The sequence below is a fragment of the Phoca vitulina genome, unplaced genomic scaffold (assembly GCF_004348235.1).
Source record: "Phoca vitulina isolate PV1807 unplaced genomic scaffold, GSC_HSeal_1.0 scaffold18, whole genome shotgun sequence".
Classification (NCBI taxonomy): Eukaryota; Metazoa; Chordata; class Mammalia; order Carnivora; family Phocidae; genus Phoca; species Phoca vitulina.
This window is the reverse complement of record NW_022589721.1, coordinates 14,591,593-14,607,468: the sequence shown is the minus strand read 5'-3', so window position 1 is coordinate 14,607,468 and position 15,876 is coordinate 14,591,593. Positions and strand designations below refer to the sequence as shown.

Genomic DNA, 15,876 nt, shown 5'->3' with positions numbered 1-15,876 from the left:
AGGAGATTCTCTAATTTAGACTGCGGGATAACAGTGACATTTAATGGTAACAAGAAGAAATGAGGGTTCCCAGGTGAAAGGAGAGGAAGAGCAAGCAGGCAGGTGGAAAAGTATGTGCTAAGCTCTGAGGCACAAAATAGTTTAGTGTTATCCAAGAACTAAACAAAGATTGCGGGTGGGACCCCAGAGCTCCAGAGAGTCCTGCGGCCTGGATACAGCAAGGGACAGATCCATAGAGCCTCAAAGTCACATGAAGGGTTTGGAACTAGGGTCTCAAGAAGCGTGATGAGAGGCCATTAGAGAGGATTTTAAGCAGAGAAGTGAGGAGATCGTCTTTATGTTTTTTAAAAGATCATGTTGGCTGCTGTTTGGAGAATGGATTGGACAAGGGCAGAGATGGAACCAGGGAGGCCCGCCAGTGACTTTTGCCGGAATCCAGCTGAGAACAGGTGATGGTCAGAACTAGGGTGGTGGCCACGGAGCTAAACGGGGCCAGATCTGTTTGCTGGTAGGAGCCACAGAGTGTGCTGACGGATTAGATGTGGCCAGGAGAGGGAGAACCAAGAGCAAGTCAGGATTCCTGGTCTGAGCTGCTACAGGGCGGAACAGTCTGTGCTCGGGAGGAACCTGGAAGGGGGAGGGGGAGGCAGAAGAATGAAGAGGGCAGTCTGTGATAGGTTATGTCTGCGGTCCTTTGAATCATTGACGAAAGCAGTTAGATGTCTGGGTATGACGGTCTCATGAGGGATCTATCCTAAACAGTTAATTGAGGAATTGTCCAAATGCGTGTCAGAGATGCCGTGGGGCTGGTGCAGTTGCTTGGCCACTAAGCCTTCCTGACTTATATTCGCAGCAGGTCTTGTTTAATGTCAAATAGGAAAGCTAGAGGGGCAAGTTCCAAGTGCCCTGTGTTTGCTTCCTTCCCTGAGCTACCCAGCAGCTTTTGTGCACTTCCTGAGTGTCTTCTGATGGTTTGTTCAAATGAACATCAGAAAAGGCCTTGGGAGGGACAAGAAGCTGTCCCAAGGAGAGCAATCACAAAAATGGTGTTGTGATGTGTCACCATGCCCTGCCCTGGGCCAGGCTCCCTATTTGCAGCATCACCTCTGCCCATGTCCAGGGTAACTATGACAGAGTGACCCAAAGCATGACCTTTGTAGAAAAATCTAAGTTGTTACCCCAGCTCTGTCCCTCACTATCTATTCAACTTTAGGCAAATGACCTATCCTTTCCAAAAGCAAATTTTCTCCACTGTAAAATTAGAACAAAGGTACCTAGCTCAGGGTTGCTATGTGGATTAGAAGAGATTTTTGTGAAGTGATGATTAGCACAGATCTCAATAAATGATAGATAGGAAGTGGATCCATATCTAAGAGGACATTCTTGCCAGAGATTAGCGTAAGGCTGAAATATGGATTTCATAAGGCTATTTCAATAAGCCAAACACTGAATTTTTGTTAAAAGTCTGCAATCATCTCAAGGCAGAGAAATGAGGGAGGGCATTGTGTAGGATATATAACTTTAGCACTTCCATTAAATTGCTTTTGACAGAGGCCAGTTTGCCAACCAGAATCACAGTCAAAAGTTACCAATATCTAAAGACAATTATTCATTGTCTGTGAACAAACCTAGAGGATGGTGTAGAAGCTTCTATCTATAGCTGTGCATTTGGGTCCTTTTGATGACTTCATTTGATCAGACTATGTAGCTTGTTGAAGAATCATCCCTAATATTGTAGATGGGTTCTTTGTGCGTGCATAGAGGACATTGTCTAGGATGCCTGTGTTTTTATGGGACTAGAAGAATCCCTACCACCACTACCTGTAAGTTGTCCAGTGATACCCTTGTTATACCACTGCTTCAGTTATTAATATACTTCCTTGTGTTTTAGTGTTCTACTGAGAAATAGTTACGGTCATTACCCAAGTCAGCAACTTCACTAAGTATCTGTTATGCGCCCAGCACTACTGGGACTCAGAATGAAGAAGGCAGACTCTTCCTTGTTAGTCCTTATTATTCTTGACTCTACGACTAGATAACAATACCAGAGATTTATGATTTAATACTCTTTGGAATCCTACATAATTAAGTGCCCTAGAACAATGCTGTCGAATAGACGTTTCTGAAATGGAAATGATCTCAATCTGCACTGTTCAGTCCAGTAGCCACCAGCCGCATGTGGCTGTTGAGTACTTGAAATGTGGGTAGTGTGACCAAGGAACTGAATTTACAATTTAATTTTAATTGACTTAAATTGAAGTAGCCATTTGTGACTCCCAGCTCCAGCAATTCTGAGGAGAGATGGTTGTGGGCTCCAAAAATTCAGGAAGGAAATAGGGCTTCCGGCAGAGCTTATAAGTAGGGAGGAAAGTGAAGGATGCTCCATCGAGAGTAACAGCATGAGCAAAGGCTGCAAGGAAGGGGAAAGCATGTGGTTTGCGAACATTACACAGGCAAGGGAATTGAAGGAAATATGATGAGAAAGACTTTCTGAAAATGTCAGGAAAGAAGTTTCTAGAATCTAGACCATTCCTCTACTTTATAAGTTTGTATGAGTATTTTTGCCTGTGGTAAGCCTCCCATTATTTGGAATGGGTTACATAGTGTTGATTTTGTTATACTTTTTATAAATGAGTAATCTCCACGGAGTTATAGCATGTAATGTACAAGTTGGTCGTTGAAACTTTCCATACCTGTGAGACAGCAATCTAAAGATAATTCAAGAAAGCATTGATATAGCAGAGGTTAAAGGAACCTACAAGGGTTGAGTCACCGAGGGACTAGCAACAGCAGAAGCCGGAGGGGCCAGAGAGCTGGAGCCGTGGAAGAGGGTCCGCTGACCAGAGAACCTTGTGGAGAGGTGCAGCCCTTGCCACAAGCACCCGGTCCAAGCAGGGAAGGAAGGGAAGAACAAACCTCCTGCCTGCTGCCTCCCACCGGTGCCTCTCACTAGCTAAACACAACCAGAGACTAGAGGGCAGGGGATCGCAGGTAATACAATCCTCGGGGGTCAGCCTCCCCTGGCAGAGAAGGACAGAAAAGGCGAGAATGGATTGTGGGGAAAAGGCAGGGAAAGGAAGTGTGAATGAACAGCTTTTTTGATGTTGAAAGAATAGTGTCTTAGTTTGGGCTGCTACAACAAAAACACCACAGACTGGGTGGCTTAAACAACACAGATTTATTTCTCACAGTTCTGGGTACTGGGAAGTCTAAGATCAAAGTGCCTGCTTTGATTCTGTTCTGGTGAGGACTCTCTTCCTGGTTTGTAGATGATTATGCTGTGTCCTCACAGGGTGGACAGAGAGAGAGAGGCAAGCTCTCTTGCATCTCATCTCGTAAGGACTCTAATCTCATTCCTGAGGGCTCCACCCTCAGAACCTAATTACCTCCCAAAGGTCCCCTCCCCCAGTACCATCACACTGGGGATTAGGGCTTCAGCATATGAATTTTAGGAAGGCACAAACATTTAGTCAGTAGCTAATAGTAAAATGGAAACCATATAAATATCGAATATGTTGGTTAAATTATGACAAAATTGTACAATTGAAGCGTGCAACATTGAAATTATATGCAATGGCAAGAGAAAATCTTCACTAAAATAAAAGAAAAAAAAAATCTTCACTAGATATTAAGTGAAAAGAATATAAAAAGAGCATATACAGGAAGATCCAATTTTTTTTTTTTTTTTGGATTTCATTTATTTGTTTTTTTAAGTAATCTCTACACCCACCATGGGGCTCCAACTCATAACCCTGAGATGAAAAGTCGCACGTTCCACCGCGTGAGCTAGCCAGGTGCCCCCCAAATGTTATTTTTAAATAGTGTCTATACAGTAAAATATAAGCACATATTATTCACACTCACAGGAGGAAAAAAAAGAAAACTGGAAAGAAATGCACCCAAATTTTAGCAGTGGTATCTCTTCATGGTGGTTTGGTTTTTTTTTTTTTCTTTGCATCCTCCTGGGCTTTCCAGACTTTATAAAGCAACATAATTACTGTCTATTTCTGATCTGGAACAATGTTTCTGTTGTTCTTGATCAATTTGCAGGGTAGATCTGGAGGGCTGTACTCAGTAGAGAGAGATATGTGACTAAGTTCCTTTTTATCTGTCATTCAGTTAGCTGAAGCTTCATTGTGTACCCCTTTCTGCAGGAATGACAGGCACCTGAGCATTTCTTAGTGCATTAAAAACTGGGATGAGTCAATAAAATGCTCTTCCAAAATATTCCGCCGAGAAACTCCTAGGTCTTAGAGAATGGCCTGATTTCCTATTGATCTTTCTATTCATTCATTTCTTCAATCAAACATGGTTAGTTAATTCAGATCCCCACCAACCACCTTTCCTCATTATCTATTACATTTGGTTTTGTTAAATATGAATCTTTGGTAGCACTTCCGTTATTGAATTGACAGTCGAGTAATGCTTTATTGACATCTGTAAGATGGAAGCATTATTTCTTAGGAACCATGGTGACAGTGGCCAGGCTTTTTTTCGGAACCACCTAAGCATAGCTAGTTTTTTGTGCTCTTGTAATTTTCATCTTAAAAACAGCAATCCATCTGTTTCATTGTTTCATTCTTTCCTGATAGAAAAACATTTCCTTCCACTGTCTTACTGATCTACAATCATCCAAGCCTGATGGACTCTTGTAAGCAGAATTGTCGCCAGTGATTTGATGACTTCTCATACTGGTTATCATTTCTGTAAATCCACTCCCTCTCCATGGCTTGCTTTTTAACCTCCAGCTGCTACCCACTTACTAGTTCTTGGATGGCTGCTTCCGCAGCATTATTCTAGCACTTGCTTGTAGCAGATACTACTAATAATAAGCAGTTAGTAAATGTGCACGGTGTTAAATGCTTGCAAGGATTATTGTTGATAACCGTAATTGTAATCATAGTTTTGTGTTGACTAAGTTGAGATTCTTGCGGTTGCAAGGAACGGAAATCTGGAGGTGGCTTCTGCCAAACGATGGGGCTTGGTGGGGTATTCATAATACCCAGACAGAAGTCTTTGACAGGACTTCAGAGCAAAGAAGCAGCAACAGCTCAGGAAGAAGGAGAACTGTGAAAGCCAGCAAGAATCCAGACAACAGACTGCTCTCTTTCTCTGCTTCATCCTTTATAGCACAGTATCTCTGTGACTCAAATCACAGAATGGTGGGTGATTTCTTACCCCTCTCGAGTTTACTGACTATGGCTAGAGAGCTCAGAATGCCCTCGAGTGCTCTCTCAATCTGTCATCTTTCTGCTCCCAATTATTTTCTGCCCCTCCTCATCCCAAGCCCATAATCCCTGGCCATAGGAACCCTGATTGGCCCAGCTTCGAGACAGTCAGCAACAAGCAGCAGCAGGGGGTGGTGCTGCCCAGAGACAGCCCCTGTGGCCACTGTGAAGCAGTCAGGCACCCAGAAGGGTGTGGATCTCGGTTATCATGTACTTGACGCCTTCATTGTACTGAATGACAGAGATAAATTTACCGGATTAACAAGTATGCATTAATATTTAGAAGAAGCAGCATCTAGTTCATAAAGATGGGGCTGTGGAAAAAGTGAGTTTTCAAGACTTCTTTCCTACACAGCAAGAAAGAGCAGTTTTGTGTTTTCAACTTAAGGGATTGTTGCAGAGTGATGTCAGGGAAATGATGGGATATGATCAAAGGAACTGAAGTGAAGTATCAGAACTAGTAACGACACCAAGCAAGTAAAACTAGCCCACGGGAGGCAGGCAGGTTTGCTTGAGGGAAGATGGCCGCTTTGGTGCGACATTGAAGAATCTACTATGCTGTGTCTAGACAGCAATGCACACATATTTTATGAAGCTTGCATCCTGGAAAGAAAAAAAAAATCTGTTTTATGGCAACCAAAATACAATTAGCTGTTCTGTGTGCATCCTACTGCATTGGATCCCCAAATTGAGACAGATAGGTATTCGTCCATCTGATAGACGTTTATAGAACACCCACTAAGCCTCAGGCAAATCTTAGGCAGTATGGTTATCAAACGAACCTTTCAGCGAGTGTTAGTATTAGATAAACTTTGTATGAGGCACTGGAGTATGCACTTCATGTTCTTTAACTCGTTTAATTCTTACAACAAATACCATGAAGTAGGTTCTGTAATTTCCATTTTATGGAGGGGAAACCGATACTCTGAAAGACTAAAATAATATGGCCGAGGTCACAAGGTTAGGGTTTGAAGAGGCTGGAGCTCAAGCCAGATCTGTCTGACTATAAGAGCCTTGGTTTCATTTATTCAGTGTTTGAGTTGCGTTGTCATGGGTTGCTCAATCTGTTCTATTGATTATTTGAGGAATGGTGTGAGGAACACCCCTGTCCTGTCACAGATAGCTCCCAGGCTAGCACTGATGTGGACCAGTGAATGGTGAGACCATGACAAGCCACAACGTGATGTGGTAAATACTGTCATTGAGACATCTAGACAGGAGGCATCTTCCGTTTCCTAGCTATGGAACCATGGGCAAGTTCTTTTTCTCACTGGGCTTCACTGTCCTGCACCTGTGAAAATGAAGGGGCTAAAAAGAACTTCTTTGTGGGTATTATGTGGAGTATAAGAGTTGATTCGCAAAAGGTCCTAGAGCAGTAGCGGGAACAAAGTAAGGGCTCTTACGATGGTAGCTCATACTACTATCCACAAAGTACGATGCCCTGTGAGAATTGGTACTGCCTGCCGGGAGTCAGGGAGGATTCAGAGAGGAAACAGGCTTTGATGTATCAGATGCTGCCAGGTGGGGAAGCAAATGTTGGACATTTAAAGTGGAAGGATCTGTGAGCCAAGACCTTTGTTTATTCAACCCAAATTTATTGAGCCTACACATGTGCCAAGCACCCAGCTCAGTGTTGGTTTAGGATAGAGAGGCATGGCGCTATGAGAGTGTATGGAATATTCTAGATCCTAACTTCAGAAAAGAGATGAAAATGGAAAATGGCCACAAGGAATCATCTTTGAGAACCATTATGGACATGACAAGCCTAGGATTGTCTCAAGGAGATATCAGACTAATTTCTTCACCAAGCCCTTAAGAAATTCTTCCTATCGAGTGAATCTTTTCACACAGCCTAGCACACTGAGGGGTCTTTGCCCACCTCCCCCCACTTTTTGCACCCTGTACCTGCACACTACAGAATATATCACTGTCCTTCGTTTTCCAGGATGACACTGCTGACTCTTCATATATCTCGGTGAAGGATTGTTCAGTTACATAGAACATTCCTTAACTGGAGATAGCATGAGAAGGGATAAAGAAGCATTGTTGAGGCATATTAAAAACTGGCTTTTTCCTGGTGGCAATTTGTCATTTTTCGATTTGGCATCTTTCCCTATTCTTTTCTATCATGTAGATCTGTTTGAGCCTTGAATCGGAGGGGATTTTCTTGCGAGGTGCCTTTCTTCAAGCCTGTGGATCAAATTGTCAGGTTTAATCAAAGTTTGTTTAGAGTCTTGCTCTATTGACAGAAGCATATTGCTTCTGTTGCTGGCCTGAGTCCTAGACTCCCAGGAAATCCCTAGTGCCTCTTGGCCTGTGACAGTCTGCATTTACTCCCTGGAGTGGCCCTGGTTTTGACTGGCCTGGGTGTTACACCTTCCTGGGACCTGGAGCAAGCTCCACCTGGGACCCCTCTGGGTCCCCCAGGCTGCCCTCACCTGACACCCCATGCTGGCATCTCTGAAGCCCTTTGAGTCCGTTGCTGTGCCTGCCATGACTCATGGCATAGAGCAAAGGATCGAAACTTCTCATGTTATAAAGAAAAAAAAATCAACAAGCACATTTGGAGCTCCTCCTGGGTATGAAGCACTCTTCTCTCTTCACAGATGAGGAAGCCGACACACCAAGGTTGAGAAAGTGGTCGTGCAGCCGATGACTGTCAAAGCCAGGAAAGGGGCACAGCTCTCTAGGTCAGGGTTTGCACCCGTAACCCCTCCTGTGCTGTTTCTCCAGGCTCACAGGCTACCTTGTCCAGCCTCTTATTCAGTCAAATGAATTATTACCTAAAAAGCTGCTAACACACAGTGAGAGCAATTTCTGTGTTAGCTCTTGGTATTTGTGTGTTTAATAAAGGGCAAAAGCTGAGGCCACAGAAGTGATATAAGTCTGTACACTTAGGCCAGGATTTCCCAAACTGTATTACGTAGAATGCTAGTGTCCAGAGGATGTAATAAGTTTTCCATTAAAAAAAAGTATAATGATCAAAAAGGTTTGACAAATGTTGGTTTAAAAAAAGCCTTTTAGGAGCACCTGGGTGGCTCAGTCAGTTAAGCGTCTGCCTTTGGCTCAGATCATAATCCCAGGGTCCTGGGATCAAGCCCCATGTCGAGCTCCCTGCTCAGCGGGGACCCGGCTTCTCCCTCTCCCTCTCCCTCTGCCACTCCCCCTGCTTGTTCTATCTCTGTCAAATAAAGTCTTTAAAAAAAAAAGTCTTTTATACTGCCATACTTCTCAGATCCTTTAGTATACTAATGTGCATTATTTATTTTCAAAAGGTGGCCAAGGCATACAGGGTTCCCTGGACTTACTAGACCATCATGTAGGAAAAAGTTCATGAAGCAGGCCCTAGTCTCTTTTCCTACTTGCAAGGTTGGCTCTTGCTGGTGTCCGGAAACTTGGATTTCAGGAGTGTTCCCAGCACTCCCTGATCAGAATGGCCTGTGTGCCTAGACTGCCTGTATGAACAGTCTCATTGATGCTAAACACCTGTTGTCCTTCTGGGAGTCGAGTTAGGGTACATGCAAGGCAGAGGATGTGCGTGTCAACAGCCTCCAGTACGAATCCTGGGCAGCGAGTCCTCGTGAGCTTCCCTGGTAGACAACATTTCACACAATGCTCTCACAACTCATTGCTGGAGGAATTAAATGCATCCTGTGTGTCTCCCGGGAGGGACTCTTGGAAGCCTGTGCCTGCTCTCCTCCAGGTTTCGCCCCGTGCGTCTTGCTCTTTGTTGCTCTTGTTCTGCATCCTTTCGCTGTAATAAAGCCTAGCTGTGAGTACGAGTCTTTGCTGAGTCCTGCGGGTTCTCCCAGCAAATCACCAACCCTGGGGATGTTCTTAGGGACCCCCTGTCACAACCAGAAAATCCTTTTGCTCACAACGTTTTTTAACATCCCACAGCCATGGGGGTTCTAGAGCACAGAGTGTGGGCAGTGATGAGCTGTTCAGTCCCATGAGTCAGAGGCAGAGATCGCCCCACATCACCACTCCGGGCTTCTTGGTGAAAAATCTCAGGGTTCCTGAGGCCCACGTGGAGGTCATTACCAAGTAACGATTTTCTTCCTGGCTGGGACACATGGATTAAATATATACTGACAGAGCAGAACTGACTGATACAATTTCATCATTCTTTTGGAACAATTGGGTGGGAAGGGTAAGGATGGAACCAATAGCCTCGAGATAGAGCCATCTGTTACATTCTTCCATTTTTAGACTTAGCTCTTCAGCCCAGGATAAAATTACTTGTATAAATTTATATAAAATTATATTAGCATTTAGGTGAAAATGTATTAAATTATATAAAATTATATATGTGTATAGGAGATTTTGTTATATATCTAGACAACCCTACTAAAAGGATTTTATGGCTTTTTGAACCCCATGGATCATGACTTATAAGTTAGTAAATATGATTTCCCTGAGTTCATTCCACAGAATACACAGATTGACCGAGGGTCTCCTAAGAGCAGGTAGGCCGCTACGGTGCATGAAAATCCAACTGGAGAGAGTGAGCAGCCCCAGCACATGTTCCTCCAAGACCCTTCCTGGTACTCCTCCTTCGCATTCTTCATGGCTGACTTGTCCTCCTCTTATGCTTTTCACAGCTGCCAAAAGTTATATTTGCATATCCTCTACCATGGGTGGGGAACCTCGCTTCCTGCGATCCAGCCCGCTCCAGCTTACTTCCCTACCTTGTATGTCTAGACCAGCCTACCCTGTGTTTCCTTTGACCTGTTTCCTTTGACCTTGTGGACCCACTTCCAGATAATGGCCAGTCTTACATGAAGGCTCTGCCAGGTATGACTTGGCTGGCTCTTTGCCATGCCGACTAGAACACGGATAATTCTCTAAGCGCTTGGCCCTCCTGTCTCAACACAGCACCCCATGCTTGTGCTGCTTCATGTCATCGTTTATGTGTTTCTTCTGTCGTCTTTGCTCTTTTCAACCTGTCTAAATCCCATCCCAGGTCCCAGTCTGTTTTCCATGAAGCTGGCCTTCTCCCTTGTACCCCCGTGGACCTCCCTGGACCTTGCATCCCTACTAATCTCCGGGTCTGTAGCACACACCTTAGCACTTATTTTACCTATACATCTAGCACACAGTGACTGAGCCATCCATTGCCCAAGAAAATAGGGATATAAAAAAAAAAAGAGAATGAAACAGAGCCCCCGCCCCCAAAGAGCTCCCAGTGTGGTTGAGCTACCACATGGCATGCCATACTGTTCTTTTTCATATGCTGGTCCTGATTCTTCTCTGCATCTCTAAACTCTCTGGGAACAGTGAATTCCTCTTGTGTTTTTTTGCATTTCCAGAGTGACAAATGTTCATTTCTAAATAGTGGGTAAGAACTCAGGAAAGGTCTGGCTTCTATTCATTTCTACAGTTTATGAGCCATCTTAGCCTCTATTTCCCCATCTGTAAACTAGGAATTGTCGTATCTACTTCTTTATAATGCCAGAAGGGCTGCCTAGCACTGGGCCAAGCACATACTAAGCGCTTAAGTGAATGGTAGCTATAATTCTAACTAGGCAAGCCTGTGACACAAGATTTGTCACTTTTTTTTCCCCCTAGAACTTTGGCCTCCGAGCAGCACCGGGAGACTTTTCCTGGTGGGCAAGATCCTTGCATTGTACTGTCAGCCGTCCTGCACTAGGTCGAACCTGAGCTGAATGGGTGGATTTAAAAGAGAAAGCAATTATGAGTCAGCGAGCCAACAATGCCTGTAGAGACCTGCCAGGCTTCCCCTGCACAAGGATGTGGATTTCTACATCCATTTTTGGCTTGAAGTTTGCTGTCCCTCACTTGCTTCATTTCCTGACATTCACTCAAGGCAGAATGGAGGCTGGAAAGCAGGAAAGAAAGAATTGCCGTGCAGTGACTGAATGCTGTGTGCCAGGTCCCCCATCTGCAGATCCCGTCTTCACAGCATCTCTGCCAAGAAGCTGTTCCTAATTTCCATTTTGCAGATTGGAAAACTGAGACGCAATGAGGTTTAGTAACTTGACAGAGTTGCACAGCTAACCCGATGTAGATCTGAAGCCTCTGCCCTTAACATCAAATGTCCTTCAGGAAATTCGTGGGATTCCTGGCCTCATCTGGCCTGATGCATCTGCACTGCCCCTTCTACACAACCCACTCCCGCTCTGCTCAGCGGGTCTGTGGGAGAGAGGACAGCTTCGCAGCAAGCCCCCAACTCCAGCGTGGTAATACCCCTCCTCAGGGCTGGGAGCAGGTTGAGGCAAGCAAGGTGCCTGGTGCCAAATATAAGGATGCACTCACTGCCAGGTTCACGTATGTGCAGACGCATGATGTTGCTCACCCTAATCCCAGCCCTGCTCCTCCCGCTGGGATTTGCTGGAGGCAACTACACCAAGACCTCTGTCACCAAGATAACCGAGATTGGCTGGCAAATTGGCACGCCTACCCTTCTCAGATCCCAAGTTTCCATTTCTGGATAACTTCTGCCCTAAAACTATTTTCCCCACCTGCAAAACTACCTTTCATGACTCCTTTTTGCCTGACTTTCCCTCCAAAACTGTAATACGCCACACAGAGATCCTCCACCACAGCTACTGAGTGGGTTTTAACCCCTGTGTTTACTTCCAGCTGTTGGAAATGGCTGGGGGAGAAGGCCTGTGAGGCCAGGCCAGGGCCTCGCGGAGAACATGGTGCTCTGGGTGTGTGTGTTGCTTTGCAAACCGGCCCTTCTGCACAGAGAGCAAGGGGAGACCAAAGAAAGAGGCAGTCCAGTCCAGATTGGTAGGTAGCAGTGTTAATAAGCAGGAGAACTTACACACAAGGCTTGTGTTGGGCAACTGCTGGACAAGTGGATCTCCACACCCACCCGCCAGATTCTTAAAGTCTATATAAAGGCCCTAATGGGGATCAGTCATATTCATCCAGATGGTCTCAACACCACCTTACTCTGTTAAGGCTCAGTCTTTGGAACAGCTCCCACTGTGGAGACGGTGGGCAGAACATATGTTCCAAGGACAGTGGCGGGGAGGGGCACAGAATATGGGCAGTTGTACTTGCCACTGTTGGGGAACCCAAGCCAACCTTCCTCATCTTACAGAAGAGGAAACTGAGGCCATAAGAGGGAAAGTGACTTCCCCTAAGCTCAGTTAGCTAGCTCATGCAAATCAGAGCTAGAAACCCTGTCTCCTACTCCTAACAATGTTTTTGAGACTGAGTCAGGGAAGTGGGGCCCACTGTACACATTCTTCTCTTGGCTCCATTATTACCAAAGCTAGCACCAACTCCTAAAATGAGGCACGATTCATACTGTAGCTGTGCCCAGTTTTGTTCTCCCTCAAAACTTACCCCTGTCATTGAGTACCAGCGATGTGGTTCATGGGCCACCTACGTCAGAGTCATCTCAAGTATTGACTCAAAATGCTGAGGCTTGGGACGTGACCCGGTTCTTCTGAGTCAGAAGGTGCTTTGGTCACTGAAGTTGAGACACTAATGTGGAGTTTGTACTGTTTCTATCTGTGAATTCTTATTTAGTTTCTGGGCTCCTCTTTGGTTTTCTTTCCTTTGGGGCATGATGTCATTACCTTTATCATCTCGTATTTTTAGTTCTCAAATTCAAGAAATGAAAGTCACGATACTTTTCATCAAACTGTGATTTGGCTAAGATAGAAATGGGAGAAGGGAATTCTCAGAATAGGAGACATTCAATTTTCCCTTGTGGGTCATGGTAGTTATAAAGATCCCTCACTTACTGACTGGTGTGTTTTCAATAAAAATCTAATGTCAAAGATAGTAAAAAAGCTCTTAAGATCTTCATTTTTCAGTTGTAGGCAAAATACTTCCAAATGCATGTCAGTACTTTCTTAAATCTCCTTTATAAGAATTTGGTTTTTGCTTGAAGGACATGCTGATGGACATGCGTGGTGTCTGCAAATGTGTGTGCCTGACACGGTTTCTCAGAAAATTTGAATCTATTGCCAGCATTTAAAAGTCAGGAGATTGCAATTTAAATTTAAAAAAAGAAAAGAAAAGAAAAGTCAGGAGATTGCAGGGTCACCTGGGTGGCTCGGTCAGTTAAGCATCCAGCTCTTGATATCAGCTCAGGTCATGATCTCGGCGTCCCAGGATAGAGCCCCATGGCAGGCTCCCTGCTCAGCGGGGAGTCGGCTTCTCCCTCTCCCTCTGCCCCTCCTCCCACTTGTGCTCTATCTCTCTCTCTCAAATAAATAAATAAAATCTTTTTTAAAAAATCGGGAGATTGCAATTTAAATGCAATTAAATTTAAATTTTTTAATTTAAATTTCCATCTTCTATGTTAAATATTCCTAATATCTCATACTGGACTACAGTCCTGCAATGCAACAACCTGTTATCTTGGTAGCTACTCTCTGAAACAGACTATGGCACATTAAAGATGTTTATAAATTCTTTAACACTCTTCCTATTGAGATGTGTGATCTGGGTATCCTCCCCTTGAATCTGGGAAGGCTTAGTGACTGCTCTGACCAGTAAAATATGTCAGAGGTAATACTATGACAGTTTTTGGACCCAGGCTTTAAGAAACTGGCAGCATTTACTTCTTGTCTCTTGAGACACCGGTTCAGGGAAATGAGCCGCCATATATCAAATGCAACTACCCTGAGACCGTCATGCTCTCAGAAGCCCAAGCCACTTGAAGAGGCTCTAGAAGAAGAGACACCATATGGACAAAGACAGAAGGTCAAGGAGCATCAAAGTGCCAGACACATGATTCAGGGAGCCACTTTGGACGTAGAGCCTCCATCTGCATGAGGGGACAGCACATGGATAAGAGATGAATCACCCAGCTGAACCCTTCATGAATTCTTGACCCACAAAAGCATAAGCTAAATAAAATAATTACTTTAAGCCATAAATTTGGAGTACATAACTGAACAAGAGCTTGAGTTTTAGTTTGCTCTATTCTGACCTCCATTCTTTCTCCTGGCTTCACTTGCTTAAATTATTTTATATCCTGGCTCCTGCAGGAATTTGGGTTCATAATCTTTATTTAAACCATGGTCTGGGGGCACCTGGGTGGTTCAGTCGGTTAAGCATCTGCCTTCGGCTCAGGTCATGATCCCAGGGTCCTGGGATCGAGCCCCACGTCAGGCTCCCTGCTGAGCAGGAAGCCTGCTTCTCCCTCTCCCACTCCCCCTGCTTGTGTTCCTGCTCTCGCTATCTCTCTCTCTGTCAAATAAATAAATAAAATCTTTAAAAAAAAAATAAACCGTGGTCTGGAGATCCTTGAATTATGTGAACTTTTGAAAATTAAAATATTAAAAATATATATGAAAAATTATGTTCTGAAGGCAGGAGGGATACAGAGATAAATGAAAATTTCTACTTGAAGTAGAAATTTAGCTTCAATGCACCACCTTGCTCAAGGTGAAAAGAGCACAAGATCAAAGATTGGTCAGCTCTTTCTTAGAGTTGGCTTCCTTATCTTTAGAAGCAAGTCCCATTCATCTTTGACGTTCGATGATTCTGTGAGTAAGATAGCTCAGCTTTCGTATTATTTATTTTGAGTGTGTATTTGTGTATCTTGTAATATATTAGAAAGTATATTTATTCCATGACATTCCAGCCTGTGGGGCAAAAGAAATGTCTAGTTCTTTGTTGGAGGCTGTGCCTTTTCCGTCTTGTACCCCCGGCTCTCAGTAAATATTTGTTGAATAAATGAATGGACAAACGAATGTGTTTTAGCCACCAAGAATACAAAGACAAATGAGACACAGTCCCTGCCCTTGAGGAGCTCACAGTCCATCGAACACAGGCAGCAAATTAAATACTAGTTATGCCTCCTGGGTAGCACATTCTTTTATTCAAAAACACCATTTCACCTGTGTGTAGCCTGCTGTTCGGCTCTTCATGCCATAGGCAGATGAAACAATAAGCTACATGAAAAAAAAATTGTAACTTCATATGGTGACAGATGGTAAGGAGACGTGCTGGTGCTCATCTGGCAGTGTATACAAATATCAAATCCTTACTTTGCACACCTGAAGCTGATGTGTTATATGTCAATTATACCTCAGTGGGGAAAAAAAAGACCCGCATATGGCAGAGGAGCTCCGAATGAGACCAGGGGCTGCAAGCCACCTCCCCTGAAGAGACAACCTCCTGGTGCCAAGTTTAAGGAGGGAGGGAGCTAGGTCCCATCAGAGCTGCGGGAAGCACCCTCAGGGGCCCATCAGAAAAGCAAGAACAGAATCTCTGGCGCATCATTCCGTCAGGCTCTGCTTGCACAGGCTGCAGAAACAGCAAGGAGCTGCTCAACCCAACACCACTCCTCAAGGCTGCAGCGAGCGCTGAGAGATTCAGGGCAAACGCCAAAGTTTTGTTTTGTTTTGTTTTCTTAAAGGAGATGGAGGAAGGGCTTGGTTTTAATCAGCCTGCCCCATATGGACTTTGAGGAATTCTCTTTTTTCCTTCCCAAGTATGTTGGGCAGAGTGTCAGCTTGTGCATTTTCCCCCTTTCTTTCTCTTTCTAATTGAGGACTTTGCGAAGTTGGACAGAGAGGAACCAAAAGCATTTGTTTAATCTTAAAGATTAAGGCTTCTTGTTCTTCGTTCTCCCAGTGAGATTGAGTATCAGTGTCAATATATTGATATGATCAACATTGCACGGAGTATTGATTAAAATGCTTTTGTG

At 44.3% G+C, this 15,876-nt stretch overlaps 1 protein-coding gene across 2 annotated transcripts in view; it reads left to right on the top strand.

Moving 5' to 3' along the window:
* Window positions 1-15,876, top strand: part of SAMD12 (sterile alpha motif domain containing 12) — a 379,933-nt gene that overhangs the window by 233,701 nt on the left and 130,356 nt on the right. The window contains exon 5 of one of the 2 annotated variants that reach the window (XM_032415887.1): window positions 10,800-13,277. The exons of the other annotated variant lie outside the window; for it this stretch is intronic. Coding sequence (XP_032271778.1) covers window positions 10,800-10,897 — 98 coding nt within the window. The 3' untranslated portion in view covers window positions 10,898-13,277. Of the gene's footprint in view, window positions 1-10,799; window positions 13,278-15,876 lie in introns of those variants that run through there. 2 annotated transcript variants of the gene reach the window in all.